A 26,940-nucleotide genomic window follows, 5' to 3' on the forward strand; every position below is an offset into this window, starting at 1 on the left:
GTACAAAATAAAGTGCCATTACATAATAGTGTTAAAAGTCTGAATAAATAGGTTTTTAGCCTGGATTTAAAAAGGTTAAAATCTGTGATGCACATAAACTTTGAAAACATTTATGACTCTTGAGTTGACTCAAAACTCACTATAAAGATAAAAGATGCTCCCGCTGTTGCATATTTAGCTCTATAAAGTAGTACTACGTACTACTAAAACGTACTGACGTAGAATACTAGAAGTATTTCTAACTACAGTGATCCTGGTGGAAATGAAAACAGACCCTGTATTCTGGAGTGATAAAGTTGGCTGTATTATATAAATGCTTGAATTAGATTTACGCCCTGTAAGAATAAACCTGGTACACAGTATTGACTCAAAAAAGTGGTATTGATGCATCTTTATTCTATAAGAATAAATCCCATGGCGTGATATAAGCCCCGCCTCCATCTGAAATCGTCACACTTTGTTTGACTGAAAGAAAGAAACAGAAAATCCACAAAAGCTGAACCTCGTCATCTTTATCAGGGATGAATCTTGTGACAGTTAAAATGTGATGCTTTTCTGATTGAATAATGCCACCATTGTTATAGCTGATAACTCAATCATTTCCTGGCTGTACATAACATATTTGATGTTTAAGATCCTTAGCTTCTCCACATTATTAAAGAAAATAATACAAAAAACTGATGCATCCAATTTGAGTCTTGTTTTAATTGTTTTAATATACAAAACTCACACTGACATATCACATGGTCAGGAGGATTTTATTTAAATCTAATATAATAATGTGTAACGTGGCTCTGAGAATCTTTTTAGACTGTGATTTCTCCCACATCACGATCAGTTAAACTGCTGATGTAACATCCCTCTTCAGCCAGTAGATGGCACCAAAATGCAGCTAGTCTCAGGTTAAACAGTAGATATTTAAAACGTGAGATGCCAAACTAAAAGTATTCAAGCTTATGTTTAAAGGTTTATAACAATACAAATAATGCATCATCTTTGTCCTTTAAGGTTTTCATTATAAGTGGACTTTTCTATCTGTAATTAATAGTTGTTAGAGGTAGAACATTTTATCAAATTTGATATCCTACAACTAATGGAGGTATATAGAGGTTAATAGAAATTGTTCTTTTGTTCATTTTTAGTGCAAAACAGTGTTTTGATGACTTGGTTTCAAAATACTTAATCCTATGTTCACAATAATGTACAAACCAGTTTTACAGATGGTTAAAAAGAGGAAAACACTGACATATGTTCAAATGTTTGTTATATGGGGCCGGGATGGGGCAAAATTAAAATAAACACCTTCATTGTAAATGTGTCCAATATTTATATTCATCTTTTTAAAATGTAAATGGTTTGGTTTGCAGGCTTCATCTGGACCGAGATCAAGCAGATGTGGGACAGTGGCTTAGAGGACTATGTGGACGACTGGTGGAACCTGATGGACTTCATCATGAACTCTCTGTATTTGGCAACGATCTCACTAAAGATCGTGGCCTATGCAAAGGTACTGCACATGTGGCCTCAACAGTTAAGACCAAATGTCAAATTCTACAATGAATACATACACTTGGGATGTCACAATATAAAATATCAGCTTTATAACTAAAAGATGCTCTGGAGCTTGGTCTTGTGGCAGCGCTAGTGGAAGCAAGATTAAATCTATATTTATTTTACCCACAAGCTCCAATTTTTGGGTTACATTAAACAAAATAATATTTTCACAGTTTCAAGGCTCGACTCTGGAAGACAGGATGTCCAAACAACAAGGCTGGTAAAACCTAGGCTCCGGGCCGAATAAAGACTTCCCCAGTGGACTGATGTAGTGTTGTGTTGTACACATAGAGGATTGAGGCTGGCAAGAACACAATCATGCCTACAAGACGTGGGCAAGGTGCGAAACAAGTCGTGCAATGTGCAAACTTTGAGAACCAACAGCCTTTGACATTCCGTGCCAGTAGCACCATGCACGCCGTGCCAGGATCCTCTCCACTCTTTGATGGTTGTACCCATTGTGTATTTGAGTCATCATGGCAGCTGGTAACAGAAGCTGAAACACAGCTTCACCACATCCTGAAGGGCACAGATGTCGACAGAATGACCTGGGTTACTTCTGCACCGACAGTGGTGGAACTTGTTGCAAGGAGACCAGCGCTATGGTACCAGGAACCAGCACAGCCATGTTGGATGAACCACCATCTTGTCTTGTGAGACTCCGCATAATGGTTGCTTCGACTGATCTATATCGTAACTCAAAATGAAAGGATATGAGCCTTTTGTGGTTCAAACTGTACAATTCCGTTGGAGAACTGTTCTGAACAAAAGGTAGTGACTAACATTATTGTATCACCCGGGTATGAGCTGCCCTCTTCCCTCCAACCCAGACACGACCCACCTTAGTAGATGTTGACTGCACACAGGCAGACACCTGCATAACCTCTACAAGGACAGTGGGTAGTGAGCTGGACACTACCCAGTGTCAGGCAGATCTGGATTGGCCTCATAGCTCAAGATAACATTTCCAGATCATGTTCATCCCCTGCACACCAGGAACCTGAGAATGAGTTCTCAGGGGTTCTTTCTACTGGCGTCTCAAGAGCTCCTTTATCTCGGCTACCTCAGTGTTTTGGCCCAACCTCTGGGAGCCACCCTAGAATCTAGAATTCCCCGCATTCTGCCCCACTTAACCCCTGTCACCCCCTGATGTTCCCAAAGACGTCAAGTAGTGCTGTCTTGGGAGGCTAACACACATACTGTACTGCTTAAGGTCTGAAATATATATAGAAGACTTCCACTTATGGTGACGAGCAAGACAGATGCACTCACTCTGCAGCAGCAGAAGTTTGCTTTAAAATCACGTTTTGAACCAAATAATTGTTAAAAAGACAAACTAGGAATGAGTTAACAGGGAAAACACAAGACAGGTAATGCTACAGGATCCAAACAGCCAGAGCTGACGGCTCAGCCCGCATCACAAGCTATAACAACCACAACATGTCGCACCAATCACAGCCCTTCCCTCGCGGCAGGACAGTGTTCAGCTGCCCCATCGTGGAACCTCAGGCCTCCGCCTGGCTGGAAGGAGGTGAGGAGATAACTGTGCAGCAGTCTTATGATGTGTATGATGCATGACATGATGTTACTGAGAGCGGAAATGAGAGCGACAGGTTCGATTCAACCAATATGAATGTGACCGCGTGGAGATGAAGCTGAACAAAGTATTTGAACAATATGGATGAGCTGCAGACACTGAGGGCCGAGATGGTTACGCCCCTTATGGATCCTCCCACAGGTGGTGGGTGGATGGGAGGATGGCCCCACGTTGCTCGTTCGGGCTGGGCCCCGTGGGGAAAGACACTCGCAGCTGAGCACCCGCCCCAGGCCTGGCTCCAGGATTGGCCAGGCCACGTAACTGGCCTTCTTGTAGCACTTGTCTTAAGAGGCTTCTGAACCGCTCTTGGTCTGACCAGTCACCTAGGACCTGTTTGCCTTGGGAGACCCTACCAGGGGCTTTAAGCCCCTCCTCCACGTCAAGGTCGTGGTTCAAGAAGGGGCAAATGGGAACAGTCTTAACATTTTTACAGTGTTGTTAAAGTCACAGATTTATTTACTTATTTGATAAAATATAATCAGTTTAACTGAAGACATTTCCTGTTAGCTCGCGCTGCTAAGTTGCTAAGGCAGTAGCGCTGCAGCATCGCTCCACACAAGTGCACACTTCAGCGACTCGTCCTCGAGCGTTGGGACTGGACCATAAAGACAATTTACACTTAACTGACTTTTCTTACAGTTCACACGATTATTTAACAAATTAAAGGTGTTGTATTTATGTTTTGCATCATTGTTTGTGAAATATATTGTGTAATTTATATGGATTTTGACTCCTGTTTATAGTATGGTTGCTAGGAAACAGTTCAGAATGTGATGTCATCTCAGATGGTGCAAGAGCCAGAATTGATTAAATAGTATTTTGCCATGAAATATCTAAAAGATGAATTCACAATTTTTTTTTATCGTATGATTTGTATTAGTGACTAGATGCATTCACTTCATAGCAAAAAACTGCCTCTCAATGATATTCATTTTAGCCGTCTCCATCTGGACTGAATATTATTTACCTGGAGAATGTTGTGACGTCATCAAAAACCCAGCGATGACCTCTAGTGAGGTCACATATGTCCTACCAGGAAGTAGCATTCTAAACTTAGGGACAAATAGGCGAAATGTTTAGTGAAAACTGAAAAATAATTGTGTTGTTAAATAAATACATTAAGTAAAAACTAATATTGTTTAAATGTAAGATGCAATCTACTTCAACTCTGTTCATTGACAATAAACCTTTTGTGATTCTGGTCCTGACTTTCGGACCTGACTTTTGGATGCTTTCTGTGTCCTGTAGTACAGTGGTAAGAAGTCTCGTGACTCGTGGGAGATGTGGCATCCGACTCTTGTAGCTGAGGCTCTGTTTGCCATCGCCAACATCTTCAGCTCCCTTCGTCTCATCGCTCTCTTCACCGCTAACTCTCACCTGGGACCGCTGCAGATCTCCCTGGGGCGAATGCTCCTGGACATCCTCAAGTTCCTCTTCATCTACTGTCTGGTGCTCCTCGCCTTCGCCAATGGACTCAACCAGCTCTACTTCTACTACGAGAGCGCGGGCAAGGACGGCTGCAAGGGCATCCGCTGTAAAGAGCAGAACAACGCCTTCTCCACGTCAGTGCTGAGCGTGTAGTGTGATAGTGACTTGCATGAAGACTGCGCTCATCTCATAGCTTTATTCTGACCACTAAGTCTAAAAACTAGCTGGGCAGTATATTGGTTTATTAATTCAAATAATCTGTAAGTAACAGGCAGCACCCACTATTAAATACTCTACATGGGGTTTAGATGGTGCTTAGACTGTTTCTCTGGTCATGTGTAGTTGAAGACAGTGACAGCTGCTGGTGTGAGCAGTGTGAGCAGTGTGGAGCTGTTAGACTGGACCTGGTGTAAGCAGTGTGGAGCTGTGAGACTGGACCTGGTGTGAGCAGTGTGAGCAGTGTGGAGCTGTTAGACTGGACCTGGTGTAAGCAGTGTGGAGCTGTGAGACTGGACCTGGTGTGAGCAGTGTGAGCAGTGTGGAGCTGTGAGACTGGACCTGGTGTGAGCAGTGACCAGTGTGGAGCTGTGAGACTGGACCTGGTGTGAGCAGTGTGGAGCTGTGAGACTGGACCTGGTGTGAGCAGTGTGGAGCTGTGAGACTGGACCTGGTGTGAGCAGTGTGAGCAGTGTGGAGCTGTTAGACTGGACCTGGTGTAAGCAGTGTGGAGCTGTGAGACTGGACCTGGTGTGAGCAGTGTGAGCAGTGTGGAGCTGTGAGACTGGACCTGGTGTGAGCAGTGACCAGTGTGGAGCTGTGAGACTGGACCTGGTGTGAGCAGTGTGGAGCTGTGAGACTGGACCTGGTGTGAGCAGTGTGAGCAGTGTGGAGCTGTGAGACTGGACCTGGTGTGAGCAGTGACCAGTGTGGAGCTGTGAGACTGGACCTGGTGTGAGCAGTGACCAGTGTGGAGCTGTGAAACTGGACCTGGTGTGAGCAGTGACCAGTGTGGAGCTGTGAGACTGGACCTGGTGTGAGCAGTGACCAGTGTGGAGCTGTGAAACTGGACCTGGTGTGAGCAGTGACCAGTGTGGAGCTGTTAGACTGGACCTGGTGTGAGCAGTGACCAGTGTGGAGCTGTGAGACTGGACCTGGTGTGAGCAGTGTGGAGCTGTGAGACTGGACCTGGTGTGAGCAGTGTGGAGCTGTGAGACTGGACCTGGTGTGAGCAGTGTGGAGCTGTGAGACTGGACCTGGTGTGAGCAGTGACCAGTGTGGAGCTGTTAGACTGGACCTGGTGTGAGCAGTGACCAGTGTGGAGCTGTGAGACTGGACCTGGTGTGAGCAGTGTGGAGCTGTGAGACTGGACCTGGTGTGAGCAGTGTGGAGCTGTGAGACTGGACCTGGTGTGAGCAGTGTGGAGCTGTGAGACTGGACCTGGTGTGAGCAGTGACCAGTGTGGAGCTGTGACACTGGACCTGGTGTGAGCAGTGTGAGCAGTGTGGAGCTGTGAGACTGGACCTGGTGTGAGCAGTGACCAGTGTGGAGCTGTGAGACTGGACCTGGTGTGAGCAGTGTGAGCTGTGTGGAGCTGTGAGACTGGACCTGGTGTGAGCAGTGACCAGTGTGGAGCTGTGAGACTGGACCTGGTGTGAGCAGTGTGGAGCTGTGAGACTGGACCTGGTGTGAGCAGTGTGAGCAGTGTGGAGCTGTGAGACTGGACCTGGTGTGAGCAGTGACCAGTGTGGAGCTGTTAGACTGGACCTGGTGTGAGCAGTGTGGAGCTGTGAGACTGGACCTGGTGTGAGCAGTGACCAGTGTGGAGCTGTTAGACTGGACCTGGTGTGAGCAGTGACCAGTGTGGAGCTGTTAGACTGGACCTGGTGTGAGCAGTGTGAGCAGTGTGGAGCTGTGAGACTGGACCTGGTGTGAGCAGTGTGGAGCTGTGAGACTGGACTTGGTGTAAGCAGTGACCAGTGTGGAGCTGTGAGACTGGACCTGGTGTGAGCAGTGTGGAGCTGTGAGACTGGACCTGGTGTGAGCAGTGTGGAGCTGTGAGACTGGACCTGGTGTGAGCAGTGTGGAGCTGTGAGACTGGACCTGGTGTGAGCAGTGACCAGTGTGGAGCTGTGACACTGGACCTGGTGTGAGCAGTGTGAGCAGTGTGGAGCTGTGAGACTGGACCTGGTGTGAGCAGTGACCAGTGTGGAGCTGTGAGACTGGACCTGGTGTGAGCAGTGTGAGCTGTGTGGAGCTGTGAGACTGGACCTGGTGTGAGCAGTGACCAGTGTGGAGCTGTGAGACTGGACCTGGTGTGAGCAGTGTGGAGCTGTTAGACTGGACCTGGTGTGAGCAGTGACCAGTGTGGAGCTGTGAGACTGGACCTGGTGTGAGCAGTGTGGAGCTGTGAGACTGGACCTGGTGTGAGCAGTGTGAGCAGTGTGGAGCTGTGAGACTGGACCTGGTGTGAGCAGTGTGAGCTGTGTGAAGCTGTGAGACTGGACCTGGTGTGAGCAGTGACCAGTGTGGAGCTGTTAGACTGGACCTGGTGTGAGCAGTGACCAGTGTGGAGCTGTGAGACTGGACCTGGTGTGAGCAGTGTGAGCTGTGTGAAGCTGTGAGACTGGACCTGGTGTGAGCAGTGACCAGTGTGGAGCTATGAGACTGGACCTGGTGTGAGCAGTGACCAGTGTGGAGCTGTTAGACTGGACCTGGTGTGAGCAGTGACCAGTGTGGAGCTGTTAGACTGGACCTGGTGTGACCAGTGTGGAGCTGTGAGACTGGACCTGGTGTGAGCAGTGACCAGTGTGGAGCTGTGAGACTGGACCTGGTGTGAGCAGTGACCAGTGTGGAGCTGTTAGACTGGACCTGGTGTGAGCAGTGACCAGTGTGGAGCTGTTAGACTGGACCTGGTGTGAGCAGTGTGAGCAGTGTGGAGCTGTGAGACTGGACCTGGTGTGACCAGTGTGGAGCTTTGAGACTGGACCATGTGTGAGCAGTGAGCAGTGACCAGTGTGGAGCTGTGAGACTGGACCTGGTGTGAGCAGTGACCAGTGTGGAGCTGTGAGACTGGACCTGGTGTGAGCAGTGTGAGCTGTGTGGAGCTGTGAGACTGGACCTGGTGTGAGCAGTGTGGAGCTGTGAGACTGGACTTGGTGTAAGCAGTGACCAGTGTGGAGCTGTGAGACTGGACCTGGTGTGAGCAGTGTGGAGCTGTGAGACTGGACCTGGTGTGAGCAGTGTGGAGCTGTGAGACTGGACCTGGTGTGAGCAGTGTGGAGCTGTGAGACTGGACCTGGTGTGAGCAGTGTGGAGCTGTGAGACTAGACCTGGTGTGAGCAGTGTCCAGTGTGGAGCTGTGAGACTGGACCTGGTGTGAGCAGTGACCAGTGTGGAGCTGTTAGACTGGACCTGGTGTGAGCAGTGACCAGTGTGGAGCTGTTAGACTGGACCTGGTGTGAGCAGTGTGAGCAGTGTGGAGCTGTGAGACTGGACCTGGTGTGAGCAGTGAGCAGTGACCAGTGTGGAGCTGTGAGACTGGACCTGGTGTGAGCAGTGACCAGTGTGGAGCTGTTGGACTGGACGTGCATCTGAATCACAAAGTGTGTGTAACATGTAATAACGCCGTGCTCCGGTGTCACAGTTTGCGCCACCATCAGGCGGCATCAGGCATGTGCATCAGCTGTAACTGGGAACAGTCAAACTTGTGTCTGACATGACAAAGAAAAGGATGGCTTCAAATTGCACATAAATAAATGGGTGACGTTGGTTTGAGGCCCACTTCACCAGGTTGAAAACAACTGTTTGTTCCACATCCACTTTGAGACTATTGATTCAAAAGTGTGTTTGTGTTGTTCCGTTTGACCTGAAGCACGAGTCTTGAATGATGCAGGATGCTGTTTGAACAGGACCTTCCATGTGTCGAGGCGACGCCCTTGTCGAGTGACCATCATCAGTTCACACATTTGACCACAAGGTGTTGCTCACATTATAACTGTGCTGCCCGGTGGCCGAGTGGTCAAGGACAGCACACGTATGCTCCCGGTGCCTCATGAGTTTGACCAGTTTCACACTCTAACTTCCTGTCCACTCACAAACTAGTCTAAAAAAGAAGCAATCGAGCTGTAATAACCTCCTCCTGGAGCTGTCACCTCCTAAAGCCACATCATGGACTTTATTATTCATGTTCTGCACAAGGAACATTAGTGATGTGTGAATCCTTCTCCTCCTCTCCTCCTTGTCCTCTTGTCCTCCACCTCCTTCTCCTCTCCTCCTCTTCCTCTCCTCCTCCTCTGCTCCTCTTCCTCTCTTCCTCCTCCTCTTCCTCTCCTCCTCCTCTCATCCTCTTCCTCCTCCTCTCGTCCTCCTCCTCCGCCTCTCGTCCTCCTCTTCCTCCTCATTCTCCTCTCGTCCTCCTCCTCCTCTCATCCTCCTCCTCCTCTTGTCTTCCTCCTCCTCTCTCCTTCTTCACCTCTGTCCACACTTTTAGAGACTCCTGAGTGAGTTAGCATCACAGCTTGCCTAGCGCTGCACCTCTCTGTTTTGGTTGGCAAGTGATCACATGACGCTGTTTAACCAATGAAAAGTCAGGATCTAATGCGTTCAAAGACATGTTTAAAACTCCTTCTGTTGTTTGACACGTTCATGCCTCATGTCTCTCTTGCTCTTCACCCCAGGCTCTTTGAGACGCTGCAGTCCTTGTTCTGGTCCATCTTCGGCCTGATCTCTCTGTACGTGACCAACGTGAAGCCGGAGCACGAGTTCACAGAGTTCGTGGGCAGCACCATGTTCGGGACCTACAACATCATCTCTCTGGTGGTTCTGCTCAACATGCTCATCGCCATGATGAACAACTCCTACCAGCACATCGCCGTGAGCACCTACTGAGGGCCCTTCAGACCATATACTGAGGGCCCTTCAGACCATATACTGAGGGCCCTTCAGACCATATACTGAGGGCCCTTCAGACCATATACTGAGAGCTGCACTTTAGAGCTGCACTTTAGAGCTGCACTTTAGAGCTGCACCTTAGAGCTGCACCTTAGAGCTGCACCTTAGAGCTGCACTTTAGAGCTGCACCTTAGAGCTGCACCTTAGAGCTACACCTTAGAGCTGCACCTTAGAGCTACACCTTAGAGCTGCACCTTAGAGCTGCACCATAAAGACGAATAAATGTACATGTATTTCTAAAGAATAAGATAAGATATTTCTTCATTGTCACACATGGGGAAATTTTATTGTTGCATCGCAGTAGATCCAGAGGAAAAGGACAGATCACTTATAGGAAGTTTAAAAAAAACAATTAATAGAAGAACTTTTATAAACAAAAGCTCTCATTTATTAATGAGGAATGGAAGGGAAAAATAAAGATAAAATAAAAACAGCGTAAGACAAAATAATACTAATAATAATGGTAAAATAAAAAAAAAATCATCAGTTATATGCACATGAATGTGACATTATTGCGTGTGAGTACGACAGTAATTGCACATGGTCAAGTCAGTATTGCACATGGGTATGTCAGTATTGCACATGGGTATGACAGTATTGCACATGGGTATGACAGTATTGCACATGGGTATGACAGTATTTGTTATACAGTCTTGACAGCAGCAGAAGGAAAGACGGCACGACGAAAACACTCAATCCAGCCGAACAAAGTCGAAAAACAAGTTGAATTAAAGCGGTTCCAGCGCGTGTCCCGATCGAACAAGTAAAGTAGAAAAATATTTACAAAAATACAATAGATAAAGCACAATAAGTGTGAAAAAATTGTGAAAAATAGCGGAGCGTTGCACGTGGCTGCCAGCGGGGCCAGCGCCTTTATGACGTCTTGACATCTTGTGTTTGTCGAGAGAGAGTTAATTTTGTTTTATTCATTAACAATTTTAAATTAACAGTTTTGTTGAATGGAATGAAAATCCAGTTGAAAAATGAACACATCTGCAGCAGGGGGCGCTCTAACATACAGTATCACATCATGTGCAGCAGGGGGCGCTCTAACATACAGTATCACATCATGTGCAGCAGGGGGCGCTCTAACATACAGTATCACATCATGTGCAGCAGGGGGCGCTCTAACATACAGTATCACATCATGTGCAGCAGGGGGCGCTCTAACATACATCACATCATGTGCAGCAGGGGGCGCTCTAACATACAGTATCACATCATGTGCAGCAGGGGGCGCTCTAACATACAGTATCACATCATGTGCAGCAGGGGGCGCTCTAACATACAGTATCACATCATGTGCAGCAGGGGACGCTCTAACATACATCACATCATGTGCAGCAGGGGGCGCTCTAACATACAGTATCACATCATGTGCAGCAGGGGGCGCTCTAACATACAGTATCACATCATGTGCAGCAGGGGGCGCTCTAACATACATCACATCATGTGCAGCAGGGGGCGCTCTAACATACAGTATCACATCATGTGCAGCAGGGGGCGCTCTAACATACATCACATCATGTGCAGCAGGGGGCGCTCTAACATACAGTATCACATGATGTGCAGCAGGGGGCGCGCTAACATACAGTATCACATCATGTGCAGCAGGGGACGCTCTAACATACATCACATCATGTGCAGCAGGGGGCGCTCTAACATACAGTATCACATCATGTGCAGCAGGGGGCGCTCTAACATACAGTATCACATCATGTGCAGCAGGGGACGCTCTAACATACAGTATCACATGATGTGCAGCAGGGGGCGCTCTAACATACAGTATCACATCATGTGCAGCAGGGGGCGCTCTAACATACAGTATCACATGATGTGCAGCAGGGGGCGCTCTAACATACAGTATCACATCATGTGCAGCAGGGGGCGCTCTAACATACATCACATCATGTGCAGCAGGGGGCGCTCTAACATACAGTATCACATCATGTGCAGCAGGGGGCGCTCTAACATACAGTATCACATGATGTGCAGCAGGGGGCGCTCTAACATACAGTATCACATCATGTGCAGCAGGGGGCGCTCTAACATACAGTATCACATGATGTGCAGCAGGGGGCGCTCTAACATACAGTATCACATCATGTGCAGCAGGGGGCGCTCTAACATACAGTATCACATGATGTGCAGCAGGGGGCGCTCTAACATACATCACATCATGTGCAGCAGGGGGCGCTCTAACATACAGTATCACATCATGTGCAGCAGGGGGCGCTCTAACATACATCACATGATGTGCAGCAGGGAGCGCTCTAACATACAGTATCACATCATGTGCAGCAGGGGGCGCTCTAACATACATCACATCATGTGCAGCAGGGAGCGCTCTAACATACAGTATCACATCATGTGCAGCAGGGGGCGCTCTAACATACATCACATCATGTGCAGCAGGGGGCGCTCTAACATACAGTATCACATCATGTGCAGCAGGGGACGCTCTAACATACATCACATCATGTGCAGCAGGGGGCGCTCTAACATACATCACATCATGTGCAGCAGGGGGCGCTCTAACATACAGTATCACATCATGTGCAGCAGGGGGCGCTCTAACATACAGTATCACATGATGTGCAGCAGGGGGCGCTCTAACATACAGTATCACATCATGTGCAGCAGGGGGCGCTCTAACATACAGTATCACATCATGTGCAGCAGGGGGCGCTCTAACATACAGTATCACATCATGTGCAGCAGGGGGCGCTCTAACATACATCACATCATGTGCAGCAGGGGGCGCTCTAACATACAGTATCACATCATGTGCAGCAGGGGGCGCTCTAACATACAGTATCACATCATGTGCAGCAGGGGACGCTCTAACATACATCACATCATGTGCAGCAGGGGGCGCTCTAACATACATCACATCATGTGCAGCAGGGAGCGCTCTAACATACAGTATCACATCATGTGCAGCAGGGGGCGCTCTAACATACATCACATCATGTGCAGCAGGGGGCGCTCTAACATACAGTATCACATCATGTGCAGCAGGGGACGCTCTAACATACATCACATCATGTGCAGCAGGGGGCGCTCTAACATACATCACATCATGTGCAGCAGGGGGCGCTCTAACATACAGTATCACATCATGTGCAGCAGGGGGCGCTCTAACATACAGTATCACATGATGTGCAGCAGGGGGCGCTCTAACATACAGTATCACATCATGTGCAGCAGGGGGCGCTCTAACATACATCACATGATGTGCAGCAGGGGTTAATCCAGTGATAGTATTATGTAGTACTATGTAGTACTATGTCCTGGTCTAAATTCAGACTCTAGATATTTAAAATGCCATCGTTACTTTGTAGCTTCTGTCAGGCCAATTGAATCTTTAATAATTTAATTTATTAAAGAAGGAACAGAATTTTGTGATAAGGATTTAACCGTTTGCCAAAATATTATAAACATATGTATATTCCAGACTTTTTGTTATATTTTTCATGAACTATATTTTCTTTTATTCTTTTGTTGTTTATTGTTTTATTGGGAATAAATACAAAATTGCTTATAGATAAATAAACAGAAAATGTCTGATCGAAACTACCTTATAATTAAATCATATTTCTTATATTTTCTGTAAATAACTTAAGTAATACATTTGTTGCTTTTGTATATTGTATTTACCACTGAAAATATTCAACTTTTGGATATTTCAGAAAGACGATGCTTTGACTTGCCCATAATAAACGCTCACATTTGTCATATACTTACACATACATATACTTACACATACATATACTTACATAAACATATACTTACACATACATATACTTACACATACATATACTTACATAAACATATAATTTAATGTTTTCTGTAAATACTTATATTTCTTTATGTTCCTTCTGTTCCAGGATCACGCCGACAAAGAGTGGAAATTTGCTCGGACCAAATTATGGATCAGTTACTTTGAGGAAGGTGGAACTTTACCTTCTCCGTTCAACATCGTTCCCAGTCCCAAGTCGCTGTGCCACCTGATGGCCTGGTTCAGGACCCACGTGTGCAAGAGGCCCCACGGGACCCGGCTGGACACCTTCGAGAACCTCGGGGTGCGTCACCTGCAACGGTCACTATTCTCAAACAACACGATGGTCAAAGGTCATTCTGTGTGTTGTTTTTGTAGTTTCGTGCGGCTGAAAACGTCAGATCTCATCATGAATATCAGGTATGAACATGTTTATGATGTTTATGATGTTAATGATGTTTATGATGTTTAGAGTGTTTGTGACGTGTGTGACGTTTGTGACGTTTGTGACGTGTGTGACGTTTGTGACGTGTGTGACGTGTGTGACGTTTGTGACGTTTGTGACGATTGTGACGATTGTGACATTTGTGACGATTGTGACGATTGTGACGTTTGTGACGTGTGTGACGTGTTTGACGTGTGTGACGTTGGTGACGTTTGTGACGTTTGTGACGTGTGTGACGTTTGTGACGTTTGTGACGTGTGTGACGTGTGTGACGTTTGTGACGATTGTGACGTTTGTGACGATTGTGACGTTTGTGACGTGTGTGACGTGTGTGACGTTTGTGACGTTTGTGACGTTTGTGACGTGTGTGACGTGTGTGACGTTTGTGACGATTGTGACGTTTGTGACGTTTGTGACGTTTGTGACGTTTGTGACGTTTGTGACGTGTGTGACGTGTGTGACGTTTGTGACGATTGTGACGTTTGTGACGATTGTGACGTGTGTGACGTTTGTGACGATTGTGACGATTGTGAAGTGTGTGACGTTTGTGACGTTTGTGACGATTGTGACGTGTGTGACGTGTGTCACGTTTGTGACGTTTGTGACGTTTGTGACGTGTGTGACGTTTGTGACGTTTGTGACGTTTGTGACGTTTGTGACGATTGTGACGTGTGTGACGTGTGTCACGTTTGTGACGTTTGTGACGTTTGTGACGTGTGTGACGTTTGTGACGTTTGTGACGTTTGTGACGTTTGTGACGATTGTGACGTTTGTGACGATTGTGACGTTTGTGACGATTGTGACGTTTGTGACGTGTGTGACGTTTGTGACGTTAGTGACGTGTGTGACGTGACGTGTGTGACGTGTGTGACGTTTGTGACGTTTGTGACGTTTGTGACGTTTGTGACGTTTGTGACGTGTGTGACGTGTGTGACGTTTGTGACGATTGTGACGTTTGTGACGATTGTGACGTTTGTGACGTTTGTGACGTTTGTGACGATTGTGACGTTTGTGACGTTTGTGACGTTTGTGACGTGTGTGACGTTTGTGACGTTTGTGACGTGTGTGACGTATGTGACGTGTGTGACGTTTGTGACGTTTGTGACGTTTGTGACGTTTGTGACGTTTGTGACGTGTGTGACGTGTGTGACGTGTGTGACGTTTGTGACGTTTGTGACGTGTGTGACGTGTGTGACGTTTGTGACGTTTGTAACGATTGTAACGTTTGTGACGTGTGTAACGTGTGTGACGATTGTGACGTGTGTGACGTCTGTGAAGTTTGTGACGATTTTGACGTTTGTGATGTGTGTGACGTTTGTGACGTTTGTTACGTGTGTGACGTGTGTGACGTTTGTGACGTTTGTGACGTTTGTGACGATTGTGACGTTTGTGACGTGTGTGACGTGTGTCACGTTTGTGACGATTGTGACGTATGTGACGTTTGTGACGTTTGTGACGTGTGTGACGTGACGTGTGTGACGATTGTGACGTTCGTGACGTTTGTGACGTGTGTGACGTTTGTGACGTGTGTGACGATTGTGACGTTTGTGACGTGTGTGACGTGTGTGACGTTTGTGACGTTTGTGACGTGTGTGACGTGTGTGACGTTTGTGACGTTTGTGACGTTTGTGACGTGTGTGACGTGTGTGACGTGTGTGACGTGTGTGTCGTGTGTGACGTTTGTGACGTTTGTGACGTGTGTGACGATTGTGACGTTTGTGACGATTGTGACGTTTGTGACGTTTGTGACGTTTGTGACGTTTGTGACGTGTGTGACGATTGTGACGTTTGTGACGATTGTGACGTTTGTGACGTTTGTGACGTGTGCGACGATTGTGACGTTTGTGACGTTTGTGACGTGTGTGACGATTGTGATCTTTTTGACGTGTGTGACGTGTGTGACGTTTGTGACGTTTGTGACGTGTGTGACGTTTGTGACGTGTGTGACAATTGTGACGTTTGTGACGTGTGTGACGTGTGTGACGTTTGTGACGTTTGTGACGTGTGTGACGTTTGTGACGTTTGTGACGTGTGTGACGTGTGTGACGTTTGTGACGTTTGTGACGATTGTGACGTTTGTGACGATTGTGACGTTTGTGACGATTGTGACGTTTGTGACGTGTGTGACGTTTGTGACGTTTGTGACGTGTGTGACGTGACGTGTGTGACGTGTGTGACGTGTGTGACGTTTGTGACGTTTGTGACGTTTGTGACGTTTGTGACGTGTGTGACGTGTGTGACGTTTGTGACGATTGTGACGTTTGTGACGATTGTGACGTTTGTGACGTTTGTGACGTTTGTGACGATTGTGACGTTTGTGACGTTTGTGACGTTTGTGACGTGTGTGACGTTTGTGACGTTTGTGACGTGTGTGACGTATGTGACGTGTGTGACGTTTGTGACGTTTGTGACGTTTGTGACGTTTGTGACGTTTGTGACGTGTGTGACGTGTGTGACGTGTGTGACGTTTGTGACGTTTGTGACGTGTGTGACGTGTGTGACGTTTGTGACGTTTGTAACGATTGTAACGTTTGTGACGTGTGTGACGTTTGTGACGTTTGTGACGTTTGTGACGTGTGTGACGTGTGTCACGTTTGTGACGATTGTGACGTTTGTGACGATTGTGACGTTTGTGACGTTTGTGACGTGTGTAACGTGTGTGACGATTGTGACGTGTGTGACGTTTGTGACGTTTGTTACGTGTGTGACGTGTGTGACGTTTGTGACGTTTGTGACGTTTGTGACGATTGTGACGTTTGTGACGTGTGTGACGTGTGTCACGTTTGTGACGATTGTGACGTTTGTGACGATTGTGACGTTTGTGACGTGTGTGACGTGTGTGACGTATGTGACGTTTGTGACGTTTGTGACGTGTGTGACGTGACGTGTGTGACGATTGTGACGTTCGTGACGTTTGTGACGTGTGTGACGTTTGTGACGTGTGTGACGATTGTGACGTTTGTGACGTGTGTGACGTGTGTGACGTTTGTGACGTTTGTGACGTTTGTGACGTGTGTGACGTGTGTGACGTGTGTGTCGTGTGTGACGTTTGTGACGTTTGTGACGTGTGTGACGATTGTGACGTTTGTGACGTTTGTGACGTGTGTGACGATTGTGACGTTTGTGACGATTGTGACGTTTGTGACGTGTGTGACGTGTGTGACGTTTGTGACGTTTGTGACGTGTGTGACGTTTGTGACGTTTGTGACGTTTGTGACGTGTGTGACGTGTGTGACGTGTGTGACGTGTGTGTCGTGTGTGACGTTTGTGACGTTTGTGACGTGTGTGACGATTGTGACGTTTGTGACGATTGTGACGTTTGTGACGTTTGTGACGTTTGTGACGTGTGTGACGATTGTGACGTTTGTGACGATTGTGACGTTTGTGACGTTTGTGACGTGTGCGACGATTGTGACGTTTGTGACGTTTGTGACGTGTGTGACGTGTGTGACGTGTGTGACGTTTGTCACGTTTGTGACGTGTGTGACGTTTGTGACGATTGTGACGTTTGTGACGTTTGTGACGTTTGTGACGTGTGTGACGATTGTGACGTTTGTGACGATTGTGACGATTGTGACGATTGTGACGTTTGTGACGATTGTGACGATTGTGACGATTGTGACGTTTGTGACGATTGTGACGTTTGTGACGTTTGTGACGTTTGTGACGTGTGTGACGATTGTGACGTTTGTGACGATTGTGACGTTTGTGACGTTTGTGACGTGTGCGACGATTGTGACGTTTGTGACGTTTGTGACGTGTGTGACGTGTGTGACGTGTGTGACGATTGTGACGTTTGTGACGTGTGTGACGTGTGTGACGTTTGTGACGTTTGTGACGTGTGTGACGTTTGTGACGTTTGTGACGTTTGTGACGTGTGTGACGTGTGTGACGTTTGTGACGTTTGTTACGTGTGTGACGTGTCTGACGTTTGTGACGTTTGTGACGTTTGTGACGATTGTGACGTTTGTGACGTGTGTCACGTGTGTCACGTTTGTGACGATTGTGACGTTTGTGACGATTGTGACGTTTGTGACGTGTGTGACGTGTGTGACGTATGTGACGTTTGTGACGTGTGTGACGTGACGTGTGTGACGATTGTGACGTTCGTGACGTTTGTGACGTGTGTGACGTTTGTGACGTGTGTGACGATTGTGACGTTTGTGACGTGTGTGACGTGTGTGACGTTTGTGACGTTTGTGACGTGTGTGACGTGTGTGACGTTTGTTACGTTTGTTACGTTTGTGACGTGTGTGACGTGTGTGACGTGTGTGACGTGTGTGACGTGTTTGACGTTTGTGACGTTTGTGACGTGTGTGACGATTGTGACGTTTGTGACGATTGTGACGTTTGTGACGTTTGTGACGTTTGTGACGTGTGTGACGATTGTGACGTTTGTGACGATTGTGACGTTTGTGACGTTTGTGACGTGTGCGACGATTGTGACGTTTGTGACGTTTGTGACGTTTGTGACGTTTGTGACGTGTGCGACGATTGTGACCTTTTTGACGTGTGTGACGTGTGTGACGTGTGTGACGATTGTGACGTTTGTGACGTGTGTGACGTGTGTGACGTTTGTGACGTTTGTGACGTGTGTGACGTTTGTGACGTGTGTGACGATTGTGACGTTTGTGACGTGTGTGACGTGTGTGACGTTTGTGACGTTTGTGACGTGTGTGACGTGTGTGACGTTTGTGACGTTTGTGACGTTTGTGACGTGTGTGACGTGTGTGACGTTTGTGACGTTTGTGACGTTTGTGACGTTTGTGACGTGTGTGACGATTGTGACGTTTGTGACGATTGTGACGTTTGTGACGTTTGTGACGTGTGTGACGTGTGTGACGATTGTGACGTTTGTGACGATTGTGACGTTTGTGACGTTTGTGACGTTTGTGACGATTGTGACGTTTGTGACGTTTGTGACGTGTGTGACATTTGTGACGTGTGTGACGATTGTGACGTTTTTGACGTGTGTGACGTGTGTGACGTTTGTGACGTGTGTGACGTGTGTGACGTTTGTGACGTTTGTGACGTGTGTGACGTTTGTGACGTGTGTGACGTTTGTGACGTGTGTGACGTGTGTGACGTTTGTGACGTGTGTGACGTTTGTGACGTTTGTGACGTGTGTGACGTTTGTGACGTTTGTGACGTGTGTGACGTGACGTGTGTGACGTGTGTGACGTTTGTGACGTTTGTGACGTTTGTGACGTTTGTGACGTTTGTGACGTGTGTGACGTGTGTGACGTTTGTGACGATTGTGACGTTTGTGACGATTGTGACGTTTGTGACGTTTGTGACGTTTGTGACGTTTGTGACGTTTGTGACGTTTGTGACGTGTGTGACGTTTGTGACGTTTGTGACGTGTGTGACGTATGTGACGTGTGTGACGTTTGTGACGTTTGTGACGTTTGTGACGTTTGTGACGTGTGTGACGTGTGTGACGTGTGTGACGTTTGTGACGTTTGTGACGTGTGTGACGTGTGTGACGTTTGTGACGTTTGTAACGATTGTGACGTTTGTGACGTGTGTGACGTGTGTCACGTTTGTGACGATTGTGACGTTTGTGACGATTGTGACGTTTGTGACGTTTGTAACGTGTGTGACGATTGTGAAGTGTGTGACGTTTGTGACGATTTTGACGTTTGTGATGTGTGTGACGTTTGTGACGTTTGTTACGTGTGTGACGTGTGTGACGTTTGTGACGTTTGTGACGTTTGTGACGATTGTGACGTTTGTGACGTGTGTGACGTGTGTCACGTTTGTGACGATTGTGACGTTTGTGACGATTGTGACGTTTGTGACGTGTGTGACGTGTGTGACGTATGTGACGTTTGTGACGTTTGTGACGTGTGTGACGTGACGTGTGTGACGATTGTGACGTTCGTGACGTTTGTGACGTGTGTGACGTTTGTGACGTGTGTGACGATTGTGACGTTTGTGACGTGTGTGACGTGTGTGACGTTTGTGACGTTTGTGACGTTTGTGACGTGTGTGACGTGTGTGACGTGTGTGTCGTGTGTGACGTTTGTGACGTTTGTGACGTTTGTGACGTGTGTGACGTTTGTGACGTTTGTGACGTGTGTGACATATGTGACGTGTGTGACGTTTGTGACGTTTGTGACGTTTGTGACGTTTGTGACGTTTGTGACGTGTGTGACGTGTGTGACGTGTGTGACGTTTGTGACGTTTGTGACGTGTGTGACGTGTGTGACGTTTGTGACGTTTGTAACGATTGTGACGTTTGTGACGTGTGTGACGTGTGTCACGTTTGTGACGATTGTGACGTTTGTGACGATTGTGACGTTTGTGACGTTTGTGACGTGTGTAACGTGTGTGACGATTGTGACGTGTGTGACGTTTGTGACGATTTTGACGTTTGTGATGTGTGTGACGTTTGTGACGTTTGTTACGTGTGTGACGTGTGTGACGTTTGTGACGTTTGTGACGTTTGTGACGATTGTGACGTTTGTGACGTGTGTGACGTGTGTCACGTTTGTGACGATTGTGACGTTTGTGACGATTGTGACGTTTGTGACGTGTGTGACGTGTGTGACGTATGTGACGTTTGTGACGTTTGTGACGTGTGTGACGTGACGTGTGTGACGATTGTGACGTTCGTGACGTTTGTGACGTGTGTGACGTTTGTGACGTGTGTGACGATTGTGACGTTTGTGACGTGTGTGACGTGTGTGACGTTTGTGACGTTTGTGACGTTTGTGACGTGTGTGACGTGTGTGACGTGTGTGTCGTGTGTGACGTTTGTGACGTTTGTGACGTGTGTGACGATTGTGACGTTTGTGACGTTTGTGACGTTTGTGACGTGTGTGACGATTGTGACGTTTGTGACGATTGTGACGTTTGTGACGTGTGTGACGTGTGTGACGTTTGTGACGTTTGTGACGTGTGTGACGTGTGTGACGTTTGTGACGTTTGTGACGTTTGTGACGTGTGTGACGTGTGTGACGTGTGTGACGTGTGTGTCGTGTGTGACGTTTGTGACGTTTGTGACGTGTGTGACGATTGTGACGTTTGTGACGATTGTGACGTTTGTGACGTGTGTGACGTTTGTGACGTGTGTGACGATTGTGACGTTTGTGACGTGTGTGACGTGTGTGACGTTTGTGACGTTTGTGACGTGTGTGACGTTTGTGACGTTTGTGACGTTTGTGACGTGTGTGACGTGTGTGACGTTTGTAACGATTGTAACGTTTGTGACGTGTGTGACGTGTGTCACGTTTGTGACGATTGTGACGTTTGTGACGATTGTGACGTTTGTGACGTTTGTGACGTGTGTAACGTGTGTGACGATTGTGACGTGTGTGACGTTTGTGACGATTTTGACGTTTGTGATGTGTGTGACGTTTGTGACGTTTGTTACGTGTATGACGTGTGTGACGTTTGTGACGTTTGTGACGATTGTGACGTTTGTGACGTGTGTGACGTGTGTCACGTTTGTGACGATTGTGACGTTTGTGACGATTGTGACGTTTGTGACGTGTGTGACGTGTGTGACGTATGTGACGTTTGTGACGTTTGTGACGTGTGTGACGTGACGTGTGTGACGATTGTGACGTTCGTGACGTTTGTGACGTGTGTGACGTTTGTGACGTGTGTGACGATTGTGACGTTTGTGACGTGTGTGACGTGTGTGACGTTTGTGACGTTTGTGACGTTTGTGACGTGTGTGACGTGTGTGACGTGTGTGTCGTGTGTGACGTTTGTGACGTTTGTGACGTGTGTGACGATTGTGACGTTTGTGACGTTTGTGACGTTTGTGACGTGTGTGACGATTGTGACGTTTGTGACGATTGTGACGTTTGTGACGTGTGTGACGTGTGTGACGTTTGTGACGTTTGTGACGTGTGTGACGTGTGTGACGTTTGTGACGTTTGTGACGTTTGTGACGTGTGTGACGTGTGTGACGTGTGTGACGTGTGTGTCGTGTGTGACGTTTGTGACGTTTGTGACGTGTGTGACGATTGTGACGTTTGTGACGATTGTGACGTTTGTGACGTTTGTGACGTTTGTGACGTGTGTGACGATTGTGACGTTTGTGACGATTGTGACGTTTGTGACGTTTGTGACGTGTGCGACGATTGTGACGTTTGTGACGTTTGTGACGTGTGTGACGTGTGTGACGTGTGTGACGTTTGTGACGTTTGTGACGTGTGTGACGTTTGTGACGTGTGTGACGATTGTGACGTTTGTGACGTGTGTGACGTGTGTGACGTTTGTGACGTTTGTGACGTGTGTGACGTTTGTGACGTTTGTGACGTTTGTGACGTGTGTGACGTGTGTGACGTTTGTGACGTTTGTTACGTGTGTGACGTGTGTGACGTTTGTGACGTTTGTGACGATTGTGACGTTTGTGACGTGTGTGACGTGTGTCACGTTTGTGACGATTGTGACGTTTGTGACGATTGTGACGTTTGTGACGTGTGTGACGTGTGTGACGTATGTGACGTTTGTGACGTTTGTGACGTGTGTGACGATTGTGACGTTCGTGACGTTTGTGACGTGTGTGACGTTTGTGACGTGTGTGACGATTGTGACGTTTGTGACGTGTGTGACGTGTGTGACGTTTGTGACGTTTGTGACGTTTGTGACGTGTGTGACGTGTGTGACGTGTGTGTCGTGTGTGACGTTTGTGACGTTTGTGACGTGTGTGACGATTGTGACGTTTGTGACGTTTGTGACGTGTGTGACGATTGTGACGTTTGTGACGATTGTGACGTTTGTGACGTTTGTGACGTGTGTGACGTGTGTGACGTTTGTGACGTTTGTTACGTGTGTGACGTGTGTGACGTTTGTGACGTTTGTGACGATTGTGACGTTTGTGACGTGTGTGACGTGTGTCACGTTTGTGACGATTGTGACGTTTGTGACGATTGTGACGTTTGTGACGTGTGTGACGTGTGTGACGTATGTGACGTTTGTGACGTTTGTGACGTGTGTGACGTGACGTGTGTGACGATTGTGACGTTCGTGACGTTTGTGACGTGTGTGACGTTTGTGACGTGTGTGACGATTGTGACGTTTGTGACGTGTGTGACGTGTGTGACGTTTGTGACGTTTGTGACGTTTGTGACGTGTGTGACGTGTGTGACGTGTGTGTCGTGTGTGACGTTTGTGACGTTTGTGACGTGTGTGACGATTGTGACGTTTGTGACGTTTGTGACGTGTGTGACGATTGTGACGTTTGTGACGATTGTGACGTTTGTGACGTGTGTGACGTGTGTGACGTTTGTGACGTTTGTGACGTGTGTGACGTGTGTGACGTTTGTGACGTTTGTGACGTTTGTGACGTGTGTGACGTGTGTGACGTGTGTGTCGTGTGTGACGTTTGTGACGTTTGTGACGTGTGTGACGATTGTGACGTTTGTGACGTTTGTGACGTTTGTGACGTGTGTGACGATTGTGACGTTTGTGACGATTGTGACGTTTGTGACGTGTGTGACGTGTGTGACGTTTGTGACGTTTGTGACGTGTGTGACGTGTGTGACGTTTGTGACGTTTGTGACGTTTGTGACGTGTGTGACGTGTGTGACGTGTGTGACGTGTGTGTCGTGTGTGACGTTTGTGACGTTTGTGACGTGTGTGACGATTGTGACGTTTGTGACGATTGTGACGTTTGTGACGTTTGTGACGTGTGTGACGATTGTGACGTTTGTGACGATTGTGACGTTTGTGACGTTTGTGACGTGTGCGACGATTGTGACGTTTGTGACGTTTGTGACGTGTGTGACGTGTGTGACGTGTGTGACGTTTGTGACGTTTGTGACGTGTGTGACGTTTGTGACGTGTGTGACGATTGTGACGTTTGTGACGTGTGTGACGTGTGTGACGTTTGTGACGTTTGTGACGTGTGTGACGTGTGTGACGTTTGTTACGTTTGTGACGTTTGTGACGTGTGTGACGTGTGTGACGTGTGTGACGTGTGTCACGTGTGTGACGTTTGTGACGTTTGTGACGTGTGTGACGATTGTGACGTTTGTGACGATTGTGACGTTTGTGACGTTTGTGACGTTTGTGACGTGTGTGACGATTGTGACGTTTGTGACGATTGTGACGTTTGTGACGTTTGTGACGTGTGCGACGATTGTGACGTTTGTGACGTTTGTGACGTTTGTGACGTTTGTGACGTGTGCGACGATTGTGACGTTTGTGACGTTTGCGACGTTTGTGACGTTTGTGACGTGTGTGACGATTGTGACCTTTTTGACGTGTGTGACGTGTGTGACGTGTGTGACGTGTGTGACGATTGTGACGTTTGTGACGTGTGTGACGTGTGTGACGTTTGTGACGATTGTGACGTTTGTGACGATTGTGACGTTTGTGACGTTTGTGACGTTTGTGACGTGTGTGACGATTGTGACGTTTGTGACGATTGTGACGTTTGTGACGTTTGTGACGTGTGCGACGATTGTGACGTTTGTGACGTTTGTGACGTGTGTGACGTGTGTGACGTGTGTGACGTTTGTGACGTTTGTGACGTGTGTGACGTTTGTGACGTGTGTGACGATTGTGACGTTTGTGACGTGTGTGACGTGTGTGACGTTTGTGACGTTTGTGACGTGTGTGACGTTTGTGACGTTTGTGACGTTTGTGACGTGTGTGACGTGTGTGACGTTTGTGACGTTTGTTACGTGTGTGACGTGTGTGACGTTTGTGACGTTTGTGACGATTGTGACGTTTGTGACGTGTGTGACGTGTGTCACGTTTGTGACGATTGTGACGTTTGTGACGATTGTGACGTTTGTGACGTGTGTGACGTGTGTGACGTATGTGACGTTTGTGACGTTTGTGACGTGTGTGACGTGACGTGTGTGACGATTGTGACGTTCGTGACGTTTGTGACGTGTGTGACGTTTGTGACGTGTGTGACGATTGTGACGTTTGTGACGTGTGTGACGTGTGTGACGTTTGTGACGTTTGTGACGTTTGTGACGTGTGTGACGTGTGTGTCGTGTGTGACGTTTGTGACGTTTGTGACGTGTGTGACGATTGTGACGTTTGTGACGTTTGTGACGTTTGTGACGTGTGTGACGATTGTGACGTTTGTGACGATTGTGACGTTTGTGACGTGTGTGACGTGTGTGACGTTTGTGACGTTTGTGACGTGTGTGACGTGTGTGACGTTTGTGACGTTTGTGACGTTTGTGACGTGTGTGACGTGTGTGACGTGTGTGACGTGTGTGTCGTGTGTGACGTTTGTGACGTTTGTGACGTGTGTGACGATTGTGACGTTTGTGACGATTGTGACGTTTGTGACGTTTGTGACGTGTGTGACGATTGTGACGTTTGTGACGATTGTGACGTTTGTGACGTTTGTGACGTGTGCGACGATTGTGACGTTTGTGACGTTTGTGACGTGTGTGACGTGTGTGACGTGTGTGACGTTTGTGACGTTTGTGACGTGTGTGACGTTTGTGACGTGTGTGACGATTGTGACGTTTGTGACGTGTGTGACGTGTGTGACGTTTGTGACGTTTGTGACGTGTGTGACGTGTGTGACGTTTGTGACGTTTGTGACGTTTGTGACGTGTGTGACGTGTGTCACGTGTGTGACGTTTGTGACGTTTGTGACGTGTGTGACGATTGTGACGTTTGTGACGATTGTGACGTTTGTGACGTTTGTGACGTTTGTGACGTGTGTGACGATTGTGACGTTTGTGACGATTGTGACGTTTGTGACGTTTGTGACGTGTGCGACGATTGTGACGTTTGTGACGTTTGTGACGTTTGTGACGTGTGCGACGATTGTGACGTTTGTGACGTTTGCGACGTTTGTGACGTTTGTGACGTGTGTGACGATTGTGACCTTTTTGACGTGTGTGACGTGTGTGACGTGTGTGACGTGTGTGACGATTGTGACGTTTGTGACGTGTGTGACGTGTGTGACGTTTGTGACGTTTGTGACGTGTGTGACGTTTGTGACGTGTGTGACGATTGTGACGTTTGTGACGTGTGTGACGTGTGTGACGTTTGTGACGTTTGTGACGTGTGTGACGTGTGTGACGTTTGTGACGTTTGTGACGTTTGTGACGTGTGTGACGTGTGTGACGTTTGTGACGTGTGTGACGTGTGTGACGTGTGTGACGTGTGTCACGTGTGTGACGTTTGTGACGTTTGTGACGTGTGTGACGATTGTGACGTTTGTGACGATTGTGACGTTTGTGACGTTTGTGACGTTTGTGACGTGTGTGACGATTGTGACGTTTGTGACGATTGTGACGTTTGTGACGTTTGTGACGTGTGCGACGATTGTGACGTTTGTGACGTTTGTGACGTTTGTGACGTTTGTGACGTGTGCGACGATTGTGACGTTTGTGACGTTTGCGACGTTTGTGACGTTTGTGACGTGTGTGACGATTGTGACGTTTGTGACGTGTGTGACGTGTGTGACGTTTGTGACGATTGTGACGTTTGTGACGATTGTGACGTTTGTGACGTTTGTGACGATTGTGACGTTTGTGACGATTGTGACGTTTGTGACGTTTGTGACGTTTGTGACGTGTGTGACGATTGTGACGTTTGTGACGATTGTGACGATTGTGACGTTTGTGACGTTTGTGACGTGTGTGACGTGTGTGACGTGTGTGACGTTTGTGACGTTTGTGACGTGTGTGACGTTTGTGACGTGTGTGACGATTGTGACGTTTGTGACGTGTGTGACGTGTGTGACGTTTGTGACGTTTGTGACGTGTGTGACGTTTGTGACGTTTGTGACGTTTGTGACGTGTGTGACGTGTGTGACGTTTGTGACGTTTGTTACGTGTGTGACGTGTGTGACGTTTGTGACGTTTGTGACGATTGTGACGTTTGTGACGTGTGTGACGTGTGTCACGTTTGTGACGATTGTGACGTTTGTGACGATTGTGACGTTTGTGACGTGTGTGACGTGTGTGACGTATGTGACGTTTGTGACGTTTGTGACGTGTGTGACGTGACGTGTGTGACGATTGTGACGTTCGTGACGTTTGTGACGTGTGTGACGTTTGTGACGTGTGTGACGATTGTGACGTTTGTGACGTGTGTGACGTGTGTGACGTTTGTGACGTTTGTGACGTTTGTGACGTGTGTGACGTGTGTGTCGTGTGTGACGTTTGTGACGTTTGTGACGTGTGTGACGATTGTGACGTTTGTGACGTTTGTGACGTTTGTGACGTGTGTGACGATTGTGAC

General features: G+C 47.6%; 1 protein-coding gene across 1 annotated transcript in view; it reads left to right on the plus strand.

Moving 5' to 3' along the window:
- Positions 1–26,940, plus strand: part of LOC140372273 (short transient receptor potential channel 4-like) — a 51,890-nt gene that overhangs the window by 19,414 nt on the left and 5,536 nt on the right. Inside the window, exons 4-8 of the mRNA XM_072459467.1 lie at positions 1,368–1,507; positions 4,400–4,713; positions 9,256–9,451; positions 13,420–13,614; positions 13,689–13,730. Coding sequence (XP_072315568.1) covers positions 1,368–1,507; positions 4,400–4,713; positions 9,256–9,451; positions 13,420–13,614; positions 13,689–13,730 — 887 coding nt within the window. The remainder of the gene's footprint in view (positions 1–1,367; positions 1,508–4,399; positions 4,714–9,255; positions 9,452–13,419; positions 13,615–13,688; positions 13,731–26,940) is intronic.

Source organism: Eucyclogobius newberryi, unplaced genomic scaffold, assembly GCF_026437365.1.
Source record: "Eucyclogobius newberryi isolate DKJ021-1_F unplaced genomic scaffold, fEucNew1.0.hap1 SCAF_10, whole genome shotgun sequence".
Classification (NCBI taxonomy): Eukaryota; Metazoa; Chordata; class Actinopteri; order Gobiiformes; family Gobiidae; genus Eucyclogobius; species Eucyclogobius newberryi.